The sequence below is a fragment of the Pseudorca crassidens genome, chromosome 5 (genome assembly GCF_039906515.1).
Source record: "Pseudorca crassidens isolate mPseCra1 chromosome 5, mPseCra1.hap1, whole genome shotgun sequence".
In the NCBI taxonomy this organism is placed as follows: Eukaryota; Metazoa; Chordata; class Mammalia; order Artiodactyla; family Delphinidae; genus Pseudorca; species Pseudorca crassidens.
The window spans coordinates 140,825,119-140,840,274 of record NC_090300.1 but is presented as its reverse complement, the minus strand read 5'-3'; the positions used below and the strand labels follow the sequence as shown (position 1 = coordinate 140,840,274).

The 15,156-nt window shown below is 46.5% G+C and overlaps 2 protein-coding genes across 3 annotated transcripts in view; one reads left to right on the top strand and one right to left on the bottom strand.

Moving 5' to 3' along the window:
* HLCS (holocarboxylase synthetase) overlaps nucleotides 1-9,583 on the top strand; it is a 198,168-nt gene extending 188,585 nt beyond the window's left edge. The window contains exons 9-11 of the mRNA XM_067739458.1: nucleotides 1,813-1,927; nucleotides 4,087-4,300; nucleotides 6,399-9,583. Coding sequence (XP_067595559.1) covers nucleotides 1,813-1,927; nucleotides 4,087-4,300; nucleotides 6,399-6,570 — 501 coding nt within the window. The 3' untranslated portion in view covers nucleotides 6,571-9,583. The remainder of the gene's footprint in view (nucleotides 1-1,812; nucleotides 1,928-4,086; nucleotides 4,301-6,398) is intronic.
* Nucleotides 9,584-9,793: 210 nt separating this feature from the next.
* Nucleotides 9,794-15,156, bottom strand: part of SIM2 (SIM bHLH transcription factor 2) — a 48,267-nt gene continuing 42,904 nt past the window's right edge. Inside the window, exon 11 of one of the 2 annotated variants that reach the window (XM_067739459.1) lies at nucleotides 9,794-13,597. In XM_067739459.1, coding sequence (XP_067595560.1) covers nucleotides 12,954-13,597 — 644 coding nt within the window. In that variant the 3' untranslated portion in view covers nucleotides 9,794-12,953. The remainder of the gene's footprint in view (nucleotides 13,598-15,156) is intronic. The other variant, XM_067739460.1, reaches the window with a different exon arrangement.

The following is a 15,156-nucleotide window of genomic DNA, read 5'->3' as shown; positions in this document are numbered from 1 at the left end:
ACTTTCTCTTCATCTTGGAATAGATGTCCTGTTCACCTGGTTGAGAACCCAGAATTTCACAGGTTGCATCATTAACTAACTAGACCTGAAAATGTGAAGTGAAACAGGAGCCCGAAAGCAGGGGCAGCACAGAAGTAAGCAGCGGCCCCTGTAGTGGAGGAGCTGTTTCTGAGCTCCGGCTGGGACTGTGCTGGCCACCGTGGGACGTGGGTAGGCAAGAGAGGAGAAAGAAGGGGAATTGGGAGAGTGACCAGGACCATGGTCTCCAAGGTGCAGATTTTCTAGACCAGCGTTTCTCACTCTCAGCACTGTTGACGTTTGGGCCCCTCCATCTCAGTTGTGGGCCCATCCTGGGCATTATGGGCGGTGGCGCAGCATCAGTAGCCTTTCCCCACTAGACGCAAGTAGGATTCCTTCAAGCTGTGACAAGCACAAATGCCTCCCAGTATTGCCAGATGTCCCCTGGGGGACAGACTTCCCACCCCACCTCCACCCATCCCCCCGAACCTTATTTCAGTCAGAAAAGTAATATGAGGTTTCCCTATCATAGAGCAGATGAGCTTTTAAAGGACAGAAACATGTTCTAACTGGCCAAGGTGAAAAGAAGTCCTGCTGGAGGGAGGGAAGAGGATTGCTAGGAAGCGGCAGGCTGCATAGCATAGGGTTAAGCTCCCAGGGGTTGGTGTCAGAAAGCCCTGGGTTTGTATCCCAGCTCTGCCACTTGCAGGTGGCGCAGACTCAGGCAAGCCAGGCAGTGTCTCTAAGCTTCAGCCCTCCCTTTGTTAAATAGAGATGATACTAGTAGCAACACATGGGCTTGGTATAAGTGATGTGCAGGCTAACACCAAGTTGGGGCTTGGTGCCGTGCCTGCCCCCAGTGAAGAAAGAGCCAGCCCTCTGGGACTGAGGCCATTATCTACTCTCTGGTCTCTTGGTTTTATTTTGCTGAGTGTCTCTCTTCCAGCCTCATGTGTCCAGATGGGCTTCCTTCTACCCACACCTGCCTGCCAGTCCCAGACCCAGGAGCCCTGGCAGTTCTGGTGCCCACTGGGTCTCACCCAGTCTGTGTGCCCCAACTTCACAGTCATGGCAGGAGGTGGGGGTCTGGGTGGCCCAGTTCAAGGCAGTGTCCGCCCTTGGCCCGTTCCACTGAGACCAGGCACAGGCAGGGTTGCCCAGGCCACATCCTTCAGGATGGAGAGGCAGCAGGCCACTGGACAAGTCTATTTCTCTTTCCCGAGTTGACTGGTGGCTGTTCATGGAGACCTTCTCTAATAACTCAGTAAAACGAGGTGTTCCTCTCTATCTCCAGAGCATTCTGCTGGCACATTTCTCCCTGACTTTTAGGACATTGGTTAATCCAGGGCCATTCGTCTCTCTCTTGAGCAGAAGCTCCTTAAGGGAAAAGAGCCCTGAGAGTATTATTCTCTCCCTGCCCCCTGTCCCCAGCACACAGTGGTACTCTGTGGTGTGGTTGTTGATATTGGGATAATGAACTTAACTCCCAAGGTAGGCGTCTTCGGAGAGTGTTTTTGTTGATGAACAGTGATGGGGGTGGGGAGAATGCTGGGATTCCTGTTGAGTGTGTTCTTTAGGTCTCCTTCCCTCTAGCCCCACCAGGTACTTTAATACTGGATTGTTCCAAAGCGGTGATTAGCTGTCTCAAAAAGAAGAGAGGATGAGACTCCCTGTTCCATTTGTTTCAAGAGTATTCTGTTCATCTTTTTTCTTTTGTTTTATTTTAGCTGGATGACCTCTTCTGGTCCCTTTGTGTCTTCTGACTGCTTGATTAATATGTAGATTTTCCTTTAGGATATCAACTTACGAGTGAAGTGGCCCAACGATATTTATTACAGTGACCTCATGAAGCTTGGTGGAGTTCTGGTTAACTCAACACTTATGGGAGAAACATTTCATATACTTATTGGTAAGTTTTTAAAGCCTTAAACCAGAATTTTTAGATTAATAAAAATAAAAGTGGTTCACACATGGCTGTATTGGGGGGAGTGGATTATCATATGGGATTACTTTTTCTTTGAGTCTTGAGTTATAGAACACAATATGTGTGCACAACAGGCCAGATTGGTAGAAAGCCCTTCAAAGGGTTTAGTGTTCCTATCTATGGCCATGGAAACCACCGAATTGGCATCTCATCAAACAGGCGTTTTCTTATACCTCTCCACACTCCTGCTTCTCAATGAATTAGAAACAGTGAAAGTAAACATTTACTGTATTATTTGGTAATAAGAAAAGAAAGCTAATTTCAAGGATGGGTGTCCTGGCAGTCTTTCTTGTATTCTTAATCTGACCTTCCCAGTCCCTGGAAAAGTTGCCTTCTTTTTGACCTCAGAAGAAACTCCAGGCTGGTCAGGGTGGGGTAAAGAATCCCTGTTTCCCATCAGCACGTCCGTATCAGGCAAGGAGATGGATCTGAAGTGGCTTCAGAAGTTCCTCGGCCCCTGGTCATCCAAGCATCAGCTTCTCCCTAATGCCCAGGAGAGTTTGATTGGTGTTCAGAAATCAGTGATGGAGAGAAAACATGTGATTGTGTGTTAGAAGCGCCAGCCAAAGAATACAAGGTGTATGCTTCCAGCTCTGCTACCAACAGGCAATATTATTCTAGGCAAGCTTCTTCATACCCTCCGAGCTCCGTTTGCCATCTATAAATGAGTAACTGGGCTAGGTGCAGAGATTCCTAATAGGGCCCACAGATATTGAGGAGGCCCAGTGCTGGGTTTCCTTCAGGGAGCTAGGGGATTTTGTCAGTGTGGGGGGAATGAAACATTTTCCTGCGGGGAGAATCCATAGCTTTCTTAAGGCGTTGGGACGTGGGGGAGGGGGACGGGGGGCATTTTTGGAGAAAGATTCAAGGTCGCCGTCAGGGGTGCTTGCTGGTCTTTAGAAAGACGCAGCCTAAGTTGACAGTAGTTCATGTAGCTATTTTCCCAGCACTTTGGATTTCTGAATACAGGGGAGCTTTTTCAGCGCTATATACACGTAATTGAATGCTTTATATGCCACAGGTGCTTCAGCTATTGTGCATGTTGTCCAATGAAAGAACAAATGAACAACTGCAGATTCTGCCCCTGTTGCTCTAGTTACTTGTTTTTTACGTTGCTTTGTATTTTAATAGCCAGTATATTTAAAAAAATAATAAATCTGAGGCCAGTCAGTCCTTCCCTTAACACTGAAAGTGGCGCAGAACATTTACCAAAAAGTAGTTATTGTAAATATCGTTGTTCTATCTGAGGCAAGTATTTTGGGAATTTTTTTCCCAGAGGCCCTGAAAAAAACGATAGTCTTCCTGCCTAGTTCTTGCAGTATTTTATTCCTTATTGAAGACCTCTTTGAGGTTGGTTCAGGGCCCTGCTGAAAACCAAGGTTCGGCTTTTCTAAAGTCTCCCCTCTCCTGCAGAGAACAGTGGTGTTAAGTAACAGCAGAGATAAGCCAGAAACTCACTCTCCTGAAGCCTTGGTTTAGGGGCTTGTGAAAGAGCCACTAAACATGGGTTGGCCTTTTGCCAACAGTGTAACCCTAGCACCAAAGACTTCCAAGGATAAAGCATTAAAAGATGTGTTTTAGGGTTAAGTCATGACCAAGGTTGGAAATCTCTGAATCCAGAGGTTACTTCTTAAGACCTGAATAAAATTCTTTATGTGTAAGCATGTGTTCCATTATTTAAATAGAAAAAGAAACAAGAGATTTTGTTTTACATCCGGCTCAGTGCAGAGCTCCAGTTCTTGGCTAGACCACAGGAGGTGGTCGTTTCAGAAGCAACTCTGTTTTGTCCCATTCGTAGCTTCTGCTTAATTGAATCAAATCTGGCTTGCTTTTTTTGCCCAACTAATTTGTAATCTGGAATGGTTCTGGTTTGATGGGGATAGTGAGGGAAGGGTGAGAAAGGAAGATGGGCTTAAAGACGTAAGTCTTTCTCTAAGTGGCCAGAGACAATAAACTCAAAATGAGGACAAGGAAGCAGGAAGTTGACAGTAAAAACTGTAACTTTTTCCAGGTGGTTCAGAGAAACGTGTGATGTCGTCAGTAGGTTGAGCTACTCGTGTTTTCAATTGTTTGTTTTTGTCCAGGCTGTGGATTTAACGTGACTAACAGCAACCCTACCATATGCATCAACGATCTCATCACAGAATACAATAAGCAACACGGGGCCGAACTAAAGCCCTTAAGAGCTGATTATCTCATCGCCAGAAGCGTGACTGTGCTGGAGAAGCTGATCGACACATTTCAGGACGAAGGGCCCAATGGCGTTCTTCCTCTCTATTATAAATATTGGCTACACAGGTCAGTGCTGGCTTGTCTTCATTCTTTTAAAATTCCTTTATTAAATCAGTAGTTTAATATCTTAAAACGAGAAACTAAACACTGGTCTAGATCATTATCTTTTACTTTACTGATGGATAAACCTGGTGGATACCACCTTGAGCAAGTTAGCATCTCCAGTCATTGGGACAAACGGGCATCCTGTGCCTCCTGGTGGGATGCCCTGGGAAAGACACAACATCACTGGAGATTTTCCTGCCCAGCGTGTTTAAGCTGAATCTAATTGTGAGGAAACAGGCAGATCTAAAATGTGGGACATTCTTGATAACAGTCATCTTCAAAGTGAGATCTCCCAGCAGCAGTGGCAGCCTTACCTGGGAACTTGTTAGAAACGCAGATTCTTGACTTCCACCCTGGACTTCCTAAATCAGAAACTGAGGCTGGGGCCCAGCATTGTGTTTTAACAAAGGCTCCAGGGGATTCTCAGGCACTTCAATTTGAGAAGCACTGATGTATACCAATAGGCCTCTACCCTTCAACAATGGCAGTGTCTTAAAAACGCAGAGAAGGTGGGAGTTTTGTGATTAGAGAAGACTAAGGAGGCATGACAGTTAAATGCAATATGTGATTCATAATCAGATCCTGGAAGGGAGGAAATAGCCACAAAGAATATTAATGAGACGATGGGGACATTTGAACAGGCAGTGTGTATTAAATAATGTTATTGTATCAAGACCAAATTTCTTTTTCTTTTTTTTTTTTTTTTTTTTTTGCGGTACGCGGGCCTCTCACTGTTGTGGTCTCTCCCGTTGTGGAGCACAGGCTCCAGACGCGCAGGCTCAGCGGCCATGGCTCACGGGCCCAGCTGCTCCGCGGCATGTGGGATCTTCCCGGACCGGGGCACGAACCCGTGTCCCCTGCATCGGCAGGCGGACCCTCAACCACTGCGCCACCAGGGAAGCCCAAGATCAAATTTCTTGAGAGTGATAATGATATTCTGGTTTTGTAGGAGATACTTCTTATTCTTTGGAGATACATGCTGAAGTATTTAAGTATAAAGTGTCACAATGCCTGCAACTTATTTGTAAATATCAGCAAAAACCACCCCCACAAAACTGTAAGTGTGTGTGTGTGTAAAGAGAGCAAACATGGGAAATGTTACCAGTTGGTGTGAATATAAGTGAAAGGGGAATATGAGGTTCATTGTACTATTTTTCACCTTTTCTGTAGGTTTGAAATTCTTCAAAATAAAAATTGGGGAGGTACAGAGTCCGTACTTTTAAAACTGCTAACAAGGATGTAACTCAACAGTTGCATTTGGAAACTGTTCTAAAGAAGTAAAATTAGAATGAGTTTAACTTATAATTGATGCTACCCAACTTGATAAAGAGTTTTGAACACAGCCAGAAAGTGGCCAGTCTCAGCCAAAAAACCTAGAGGGTTGCACAGTGTTTCTTTAAAGTAGCTAGAGGGACTTCCCTGGTGGTGCAGTGGTTAAGAATCCGCCTGCCAATGCAGGGGACGTGGGTTCGAGCCCTGGTCTGGGAAGATCCCACATGCCGCAGAGCAGCTAAGCCCGTGTGCCACAATTACTGAGCCTGCACTCTAGAGCCCGCGAGCCACAACTACTGAGCCCGTGTGCCACAACTACTGAAGCCCGCACGCCTAGAGCCTGTGCTCCGCAACAAGAGAAGCCACAACTATGAAAAGCCTGCGCACCGCAACAAAGAGTAGCCCCCGCTCGCCACAACCAGAGAAAGCCTGTGTACAGCAACAAAGACCCAATGCAGCAATAAATAAATAAAAACTAAAGTAGCTAGAGGGTGAGGAAGTGGTGCAAATAATCATTCCAGATGATCAGAATGAGGAGTGACGTCGTTTATAAGGGAAGCAATTCCTAACTCCCTAGTGGACTTTCCTTCGCCCTGGTTATGCAGGTAGTTTTCAGGACAATTCAGGGGAGACCAGTGGAAGTCAGAGCTCGGGCTCAGATTCATTTTAACTATATCCATCCCAGCCCACCCCCGAATCCTTTCGCATAATGGATAATTGCTGAACAATTGTCTCAAGCAGCAGCATTACATTTCCCTGGTGACTGGGGGCTGTTCTTCATTTTCAGTGCTCAGCAGGTCCGCCTGGGAAGTGCTGAGGGACCAAAGGTGTGGATAGTGGGCCTAGATGATTCCGGGTTCCTTCTGGTTCACCAGGAGAACGGCGAAGTGGTGACTGTGCATCCAGACGGCAACTCCTTCGACATGCTGGGAAACCTCATAATCCCCAAACAGCCGTAGTCCTGTCTGGAGCGTCTGCTGGGCCCCGGGCCACAGCTGAGATGAGCTGGGACGGGCGGAAGGGCAGAACCGCCGCAGGAGCATTGCACGTCGATTTCTGCCACCTTTCCTAGCCCATGATCTGGAAAACGAATTCGGAGTTGTAGGCAAATGTTTTCTCCCTCCACTTAACCTGTTAATTCTTTAATTTTGTTCTGTTGTCATTTTATTTGGTGTTTGAAGATGCTGGGGGTGGAGGGTTGACAAGTGGAAGATTTAATTCAGGTATAAGCCCTGGCATAGGGTGTGAAATTCTTCTCCCCTCTTGGAATTGGATGCATCTTAATTGGGGAGGGGGGTAGTTTTTACATGGAAACAGCAATGGCATAATTCAAATGTTTTCCCAGTAGTGGAGGTCTCTACCCCTAGACTATTAAAAACAGATTTTGAAAAGGTTTTCGGGCCCAGACCATTGGTGAGTTAGAGGTAGGGTAACCCTGTTTACAAGCATCCAGGGAGGTGTTTTCCTACAGGAACATATATTGGCACTTAGTTATCATTTTATTTTTTTGTTAGTGAAGAAAAGAGAAGGTAGATTTCTAGTGTTACTCTCATCCTGTGGTTTGTGGTCCAATAACAATGTCTAAACGGAACAGAGGCTGGTATGCTTGCGATGACCTTGTAGAGGAAATCAGTTAATTACTTTGACATTAACTAATGAGCTCTCCTTTCATAAGTTTAAATTTACTGCATATTCTGAAGTGATGGGATCAAGTTCAGGGTCCTGAAAGCGTTGATCAGGCATTGCGCGGATGCGAGGTGGATGATTTGGGCCTAACAGCTGGGTTTGAAGTCTCATTCCACACGCAAAGGAGGATGTGGCGCTTGTAAGCCAGCTTCAGGCTCGCTTCGAAATCCTGCGGAACTGTGCAGTGCACACACTATAGAAGTACGTGGCATTTTATTTGCAAGTCACATTTTTTGGCCCCCTTTTCATATTGCCAAAAAAGAAAATGTTATTGCTACTGAATGCCATCAGTTAAGAGGATGGGTGTGTGTGTGAGAGAGAGAGAGAGAAACTTTAAAAGAAGATGTTCCAAATATGATGCCCTAAGAGTCTGCATGGAAGAACAAAAGAAAGGAAGCCTTTTGATATACATTTGCTATTTCCAGATGTATTCCATGCTTTTTCCATGTAACTCCTATCTCTGTTGAACTTGAGAATCATACACATTACTTTGCAGCCTGAAAAGGCCAATTTTTGTCCACTTTTCTCTCTTCCTGCCATTCCCAACTGAAATTAGTGACAAGAAAACTTGATGAGGCTCTCAGCTTTGAACAGAATCCCCTTATTGTGCACTAGCACCCTCTTCATCCAGCTTTACTCAATCAGGCTAACTCCAGAAGCTTGTGGTTTCAGTATAAAATCTGCCTACCTGTAGCCAGGCACAGGCAGCCACATAGGAAGGAAACAAATAACACGTTTAGTTAAGTCCACTAACCCAATATGTGTGTTTTGGAAATGTAACTTGAAAAGAACTTCAGAAGTAATTTTTGCAAATAAGGCTTCAATTAGAATTATTCTTTTAAAAAAAACAAAAACAAAAAAACCCACTCTCTCCTAAATGCCCAAGTCTACATAAAAGTTTAAAGTCCACAGCACCCCAAAATTACAAAATGGTCTCACCCTTGAGAGGGCATCTGCAAAATATCATCAAGAAGAAAGATCTCAGGCTAATGTTGCAAGTTTCATTTCTCAAACTCTGTAATATAAGGCAAGTCATCTCTCAGAGCTGCCATCATTACTTTTTGAATTTCTTTGGGGGGTTATTTAATGAGAAACATGCTATGATTTGTTTTAAGCTGAAGTCCTATTCTAGACAGTCTGCTTTGGGGAAAAAAAAATGTTATCATTTAATTTCCTTTTGGTAAATTAAAACTAATGAAGTGTGGCCATGTCAAAGCAGATGGAGATGTTCCGGGCATATCACTTTGCCTCTGTGCTTTTAAGACTGTTCTTACTTGTGCCGACACCCAGTTGTCTTGAGGGAGACAACATAGACTTGGAGCAGATGCTGCGTTTTTCATAAACCTGATTTTGCCTCAGAGGAACCAAAGACTTTTGAAATTCTGCTTCATCTAGAACAGCTGAATAAAGGCATTTCCCTTACAGCTGTTAGCATTAGGGAAACTTGCTGTACTGCACTCATCAATTTGGGCCGTTTATGCACCCGGCAATCGATGACCTCAAGGAGCTTTAAAGTCTTAACAGGAACTTTGCATTTTCTTCTTAATCTTTAAAACACGGCACCTAAACTCAGGATTGGCGTGTGCTCTTAGGATATCGAATTGTGCCCCAGTTCAGAGGCTGAGCATCTCTACCAGGTTATGTAAAGGGCAAGATGTCATCCCTTCTGGGCTGGTAGCAAATTTCAGAAGAACTCTTGAGGAAGTGCCCCCTAAAATAGGACACAGCAGTACTTGGGCTTCCGGGGCACGCACGCACGCATGCACACACGCACACCACCGCCTCCCCCCCCCCCACCCCCCCCCCCGGCAGTGCTCCTCGGCGCTGTTCATCCTGGCAGCGTTTACAGCGTGGAGGCAAAGCCGAAAGGATTTGTGTCCGGTGTGGGGCTCGCTGCTGCAGCCCCCTGACTGCTGTGGGTGGGTGCGCAGGCCCAGACCCGCGTAGCGTGCAACCGCACCCCTACCCCTACACACACACGGGGGCTGCATGGCCGCCTCTCACCCGAGAGTCTGGGAGCCAGGAGAGAAGCAGACTCACCCAACCATTTCAGAGTGCATAAAGGAGACATTTTAGGCTTACAGTCCATAGATCTGTTTGCTCGTAACAGACAAAGAATGGAGAGTCGGTATTCCTGGGTAACTACTATGCGTATTTGAAATAAAAGAAAGTGTGAAACCTCTGCATTTTTAGCTTTTCAAAGAATCATCTCTGAAAAGGAATTAATTTAAACCAATTCCTGTAAAAAGTAAGTCTATCAAAATAAACTTTAAGACTTTCTATATAGTTCAGGCTCATTGTTATTTTTACCACATTTCATTTGTAAAACTAAGCAACTACTTTTGGTTACAGTGTTTTTATTCATATTTAAACATTTAAAAAATAGTTTAACATAGGAATATGTATGTATTTCTACGTATTAAGAAGCTGGTGGCTTTTTAAATGTATTTTTGAAAAATGTATTATGTATCATACAAAAGAGAGATCATATTACTCCAAAGAATGAAAGTCAGCAAACTGAAAAGTTAAAAAAAGAAAACAAAACTGAGGTGAGAAATAAATTTACTAATGTCAATTTTTAATTTGAAAATTAATTGAGTATAACAACAAATTTAATATAAGAACAGATTCTGTTGTTGTCGAATTGTTCTCTTTTGTGGAAACTGCTTGACTTTTGTCTCGACAGTTTTTCCCCAAGATTTTAACCGTATTTATCATACTTAAGTTTAGGAAGAACTTGAGTAACGCACCTTAGATAACCCAAGGACTACTATTCACTAAGATTTTAAGCTACTGTAATTTTATGGAATTTATTTTAAAGTGTTCTTTCATCTGTACCAGCCCCCAAAGTCTACCTTAACTGTCTCACAGTTACAATAAATTACAGTAGACTCGAAACAGGATTCGTTGAAGGATTACACCTCCCCCACCCTTAGGATCCAAAGGAGGAAGGCCTGGCCCATCGGACTTTAAAATGACAAAAGGGGTCGGGGTAAGGGAGCAGAAAATACAGGCTCTTGCAGATTTCCTCCGAGCAGCCCTTCACACCCTGTTCACTTCTCTACAAAGGTATGAGTGGAATGGCTTTTCTAGAAAGGGCTTCAATGAACATAAAGGAATTCCTTTCTCTGGGAGGCCCAGTGGAGGGAGGGCCGAGTCAGTCTTGAACTGGGCTGATTCCTCAAATCCATTTGATCTGGCATTTTTGTCAACATGTTAGGACCCACTACAATTTTTTTCTTCTTTTTTTGTGAAAGAGATGCATATTTATTAAAATGCTTCCTCTTCTCCAGAGCCTCACAGAAGTCAGGAAACGATATCCCCAGCTTAAATGTGCAGACTAAAAGATGGAGGTAATCATATCAGGTTGCCATAGTAACTGCTCTGTTAACTTTTCTCCGAGCTGCTGGCCGCCTGGAAGCCGGCTTGCAGAGGAATCTTCCTTCGTGTTCTAGGCTATGAAAACTGTGATGTTTGTTTAGGCAAGGAAGTTTTTCCTAGTACACATTTTATCTTTCAAGTACATATACACTCATCGTTAAGCCTGTTTATGTTCTCATTTATAAATCTATAACGCTCTTCTTTCCTAACAGTAACCTTTGATCTTAAACTGCTCCAAAAGCCTTCGTGGTTTGTATTTATTTATACAGCCCCCAATGGTTAATGACAAGGTAGACACAAAAGCATTTTACAGTACTTTATTGAAAAATGTCAGGTGAATCTCCTGCTCATCAAACCTGCACCTTCCTGGAATCATGGTTTAATTACGGGTCTCGACAGCACAAAAATAATACCCCAGGCTTATTTTATGTGTGCTCACACTCACAACAAGCTGCTCATGAGGTATGGCTAAGTGCTGTGTAGGGGTGTATGCCTATAATTCTTCTGAACCTGTCTCTTCACTGCAAGACACATGTTCCTAAATTTGCAAATTGTACCGTAAGGCAACTGACACCTACGGAATGAGGCAGGTCCTCATAGTGACGCTGGGTGGGCAACAGGTCCTTTCACATTTTAAGAACAGTTGACGTAGGTGCACTTTGATTCTAGAACAGTGAGTTAAAGACATTTGTGAACAACCTTTCCACTGAGAAAGGTGGACATAGTTTCCTAAAAGTAAACCATTTTTGAAAAAGCAAAACGAGGGAGCATTTATCGTGTGGAGCAGATTGAAAAAAGGGTGGTTCAACGCGTTGATCCACTGCAGAACCGTGATAGAATTTTTAAATGGTGAAATCTTGAAGCAAAAGTATAAAAATAAAACAAAAATTAATGGAAGTTTATTTTAAAAACACTGCTGGTGCTTTTTTCTAAAAAACATTTATTTATTTGCTTGTGCCGGGTCTTAGTTGCTGCATGTGGGCTCCTTAGTTGTGGCATGTGGGATCTAGTTCCCTGTCCAGAGATTGAACCCCGGGCCCCCTGCATTGGGAGCACGGAGTCTTAGCCACTGCGCCACCAGGGAAGTCCCTGCTGGTTCTTTATAAAAAGATTTCTGTTTACCTGTTATACACATGACATGTTCATATGGAGTTTTCTTGCTCTGTATAAAATGCAGAAAACGCTGAAGACAACATGTACATCATTTTCATTACATCCCTTTAGCATGTTTTCTTCCACAAGGCGCAGTCCATTGACAATCTTCCATATTGCACATGCAATGTAACTAACTTTATTAGCACTACTTGTAGCAAACACGAGCCTAGGGAATTACAGGTCTGTGTGGGCCAGAGGGATTTTGCCTTGTCATCAAACTTGACAGGGGTAGCCAATCCACTGGGCACCGAAATCATCCACATGTCATTCTCATAAAATATCTGGCTATATATATATATTTGCATTTAATGCCTATTCCATATATTTCTGAAGGTGCTGTTCTCAAGAGTTAATGGGGTAGGAGGGAATAAGAGCTTGTGAACGTACTCATGAAGCGCACCCACGTTCACCCCCTTGTCTGGGCTTGATGTTTGTATTAAGGAAAGGGTTAAATTAAAACAACAGCTTTTAATTAGACTCATGAATGACTTTTAAAGACAACGGAGTTGTCCGTTCATGGGACTTAAATCATCGCATTCTGCCTTGACTTAATCTAAAAGGACTCTGGATACAGGAAGCTTCCAGGTCGGCCACCCACCGGCACCCCTGACTGCATCAGGGTGGGGTTTCCTCCGCAAAGTGGAGGCATCTGAGGAGCGGCGCCTCCTCCAAGCCCCCAGAGGGACTGTTCCTGAACATCGGGGACACGCAAGGCGCGCAAGCCTTATTTCAAGGTGAGGAAACCAAGTCCCCCCAAAGACGGAGTAGTTGAGGCCACACGTGGGCGGTCGGGGACGCTCAGCTACGCCCTTTCAGAAAACCCGGCTCTTGCGGAACAAAGGTCGGGCGGTCACGTCTCCCCAACGTCGCCGTGTCTCTGTTCTCTCTACACGGACGGTTATGGCATCTACGGTAAAAATCCAAAAGTCGGCGGTGGAGTTCTAGTAAAATAGTTGTCTCTGTATAAATTAATTTAAGTCGTGCATATACATCTCGTCCCTCTTGACTCGGCTGGACTTGGTAAAATGGGAGCCAAAGAGGCTGGCCTATGGCTTCTCCCCGCGGGCAGCCCCGCGCGAGGCGGGGCGGCCCCAGGACTCTGCGGTCCGGCCGGGGCGGGTCACCTGCCGTTCGTAATGATGACCGAGGCGCCCAGGTAGTGCGGCAGGGGCGCGCCGGGCGGCGAGGCGGCGGTGGCGGGGTCGGGGGCCCGGGGTCGCAGCGCGCCGGCCCCCGCATCGGGGGCGCCGGGGCCGCCGGCGAGGGCGGGGGCGGCGGGCGCAGCGCCCCCCAGCGGCCCGCGGCGGGCCAGCACGCGGTGGTAGTTGAGCAGCACGAAGGGCAGCTGCGCCGGCGTGCCCGGCGGCTCGGGGGCCGGCGGCGCGCAGCACTCGGGGGCCGCGCGGCCCAGCGCCAGCCGCGCCCCGTCGCGGGCGGCCTGGCGGGCGGCCTTGGCCGGGCGCAGCGCCGGCTCCTCGCGGTAGTGCCCGCAGCTCGGGAAGCTCGGCAGCGGTGGCGCGGTATCCTCGCCGAACCTGCGCGCGGCGGCGGCGGGCGCTGCGGGGACAGGCGACACGTTAGACGCCCGCGCGGGGGAGGAGGGGGACATGCCCAGAGCGACACCAAGCCGGGGGGCCCTGGGGCCGCCACCACCCCTGGGCCACCCCTGCCGCCCGCGCGCTCGAGCCCCGGAGCCGCCCTCGCCCCTTCCCGCGTGCGTGCCGGGCCCGCGAGGTCCAATCACAGGATGCCAGTTGCAGTGTTCTAGCAGCCACAGGAAAAAGTGAAGAGAGACAGATGGAATTAGTGTTAGTAAGATACTTAATTTAATGCAGCATAGCTAGACTATTATTTCAGTGTGTAATTAATATAAAAATCGGGGAGAAATTGTATTCTTTGTTTCTGTCTTTGAAATGCACTGCAGACACTCCGAACACATCTCATTGCACTGGCCGAACGGGGCTGGTGGCTACCATATTGGACAGCGTTGGTCCAGAGGCTTCCTCGGCCCTAGTGTTAGGTGACCCCAGGCTGCCGTGCGCTTTCTTGCTTTCACCTCAGTGGGGAGGGTGGAGCGCTTATCACCCTGCTCCCTTTAGTCATAATTAAAGTAATGACCATCGTCACTAATTAGACGTCTGCAATCAATTGGCTCCCCCCACCTCTCTTTTTTTTAAAAATATTTATTTATTTACTTATTTGGTTGCACGGGGTCTTAGTTGTGGCATGCAGGATCTAGTTCCCTGACCTCGGATCGAACCCAGGTCCCCTGCATTGGGACCGTGGAGTCTGAACCTCTGGACCACCAGGGAAGTCTTTTTTTTTTTTTTTTAACCTTAAGACATCCTTCCTGTTCCTTTAATATCAAAAAGTCTAGGAAGTCGATCACAACTGCCCCCAGTTGGCATCTTTGGTCCGTTTTTTACCAAGTGACTGACAAATGAAGTCGTTATTAAGCTCTTTCACTTTCAAAATAGCAATTTAAAAATCAAATACTGTGTTATCTCATTGGTCAACTCCCGCACACACACACAAACAATCTTTTCAACTCAGTCTCAAGTGGATAGTATTTTCAGCTGTTATGAAAACCCTTTGCTTTGTTTTTTCCCCTTGGCCCTTCCTTGGTTATCTGAGGGATCCTATGTGCTGATGGGTGCTGGGGAGTCAAATCTCTGGACTGCCTGAGGCCAAAAGGCAGAGCTGCACTGCCCTTGCCGCTGGTATGTTCTTTTGTAAACTGGCTACTTTTGAGAAACATGTCCTGTTAATCTCCAAGAAGGTTAGATTTCTCCCGGGATCTAGCCCTCTTCTTGTCTATGGAGACCAAATTTATCTCACAGGCTTGTAAAGACTGGGTCACAGCACAGAGCAAGAGGTTCACAAAGCAGCCCTAGGAGCAGCAGAGAGCCCCAGCTGCCTGCAAAGAGAGAAAGGTGGGAGGGGGACTCCAGGGAGCTCTCCTTACGCAGGTGACTCTTCTCTGGGATTTAGTGGTCCCCGCAGGACATTTGCACAAACCTCGTCTACAGTCTGAGCAGTAGTTAGGTCTGGGTGAAACAGGAACACACCCCGCTGAGCTAACCCTCAATCCCCACCTTCTACCCTCTGCCTGGGATTGTCCCAAGGAGCAGGCAGGAGTCTGCTGGGCCCGCGGCAGCTGGTGGCACCCCCACAGAGGACCTCTGCTTGCCTGCCGCCAAGAGGAGCTGGCTGTGTGCCGAGCCCTGCGGTAGGCAATTGCCATGGCCTATGTTCCTGTCTTACAGATGAAGAAACTGAGTCCTGGACGGTTTTTGCTATTTGCCCTGGGGTGGTGAGTGGCG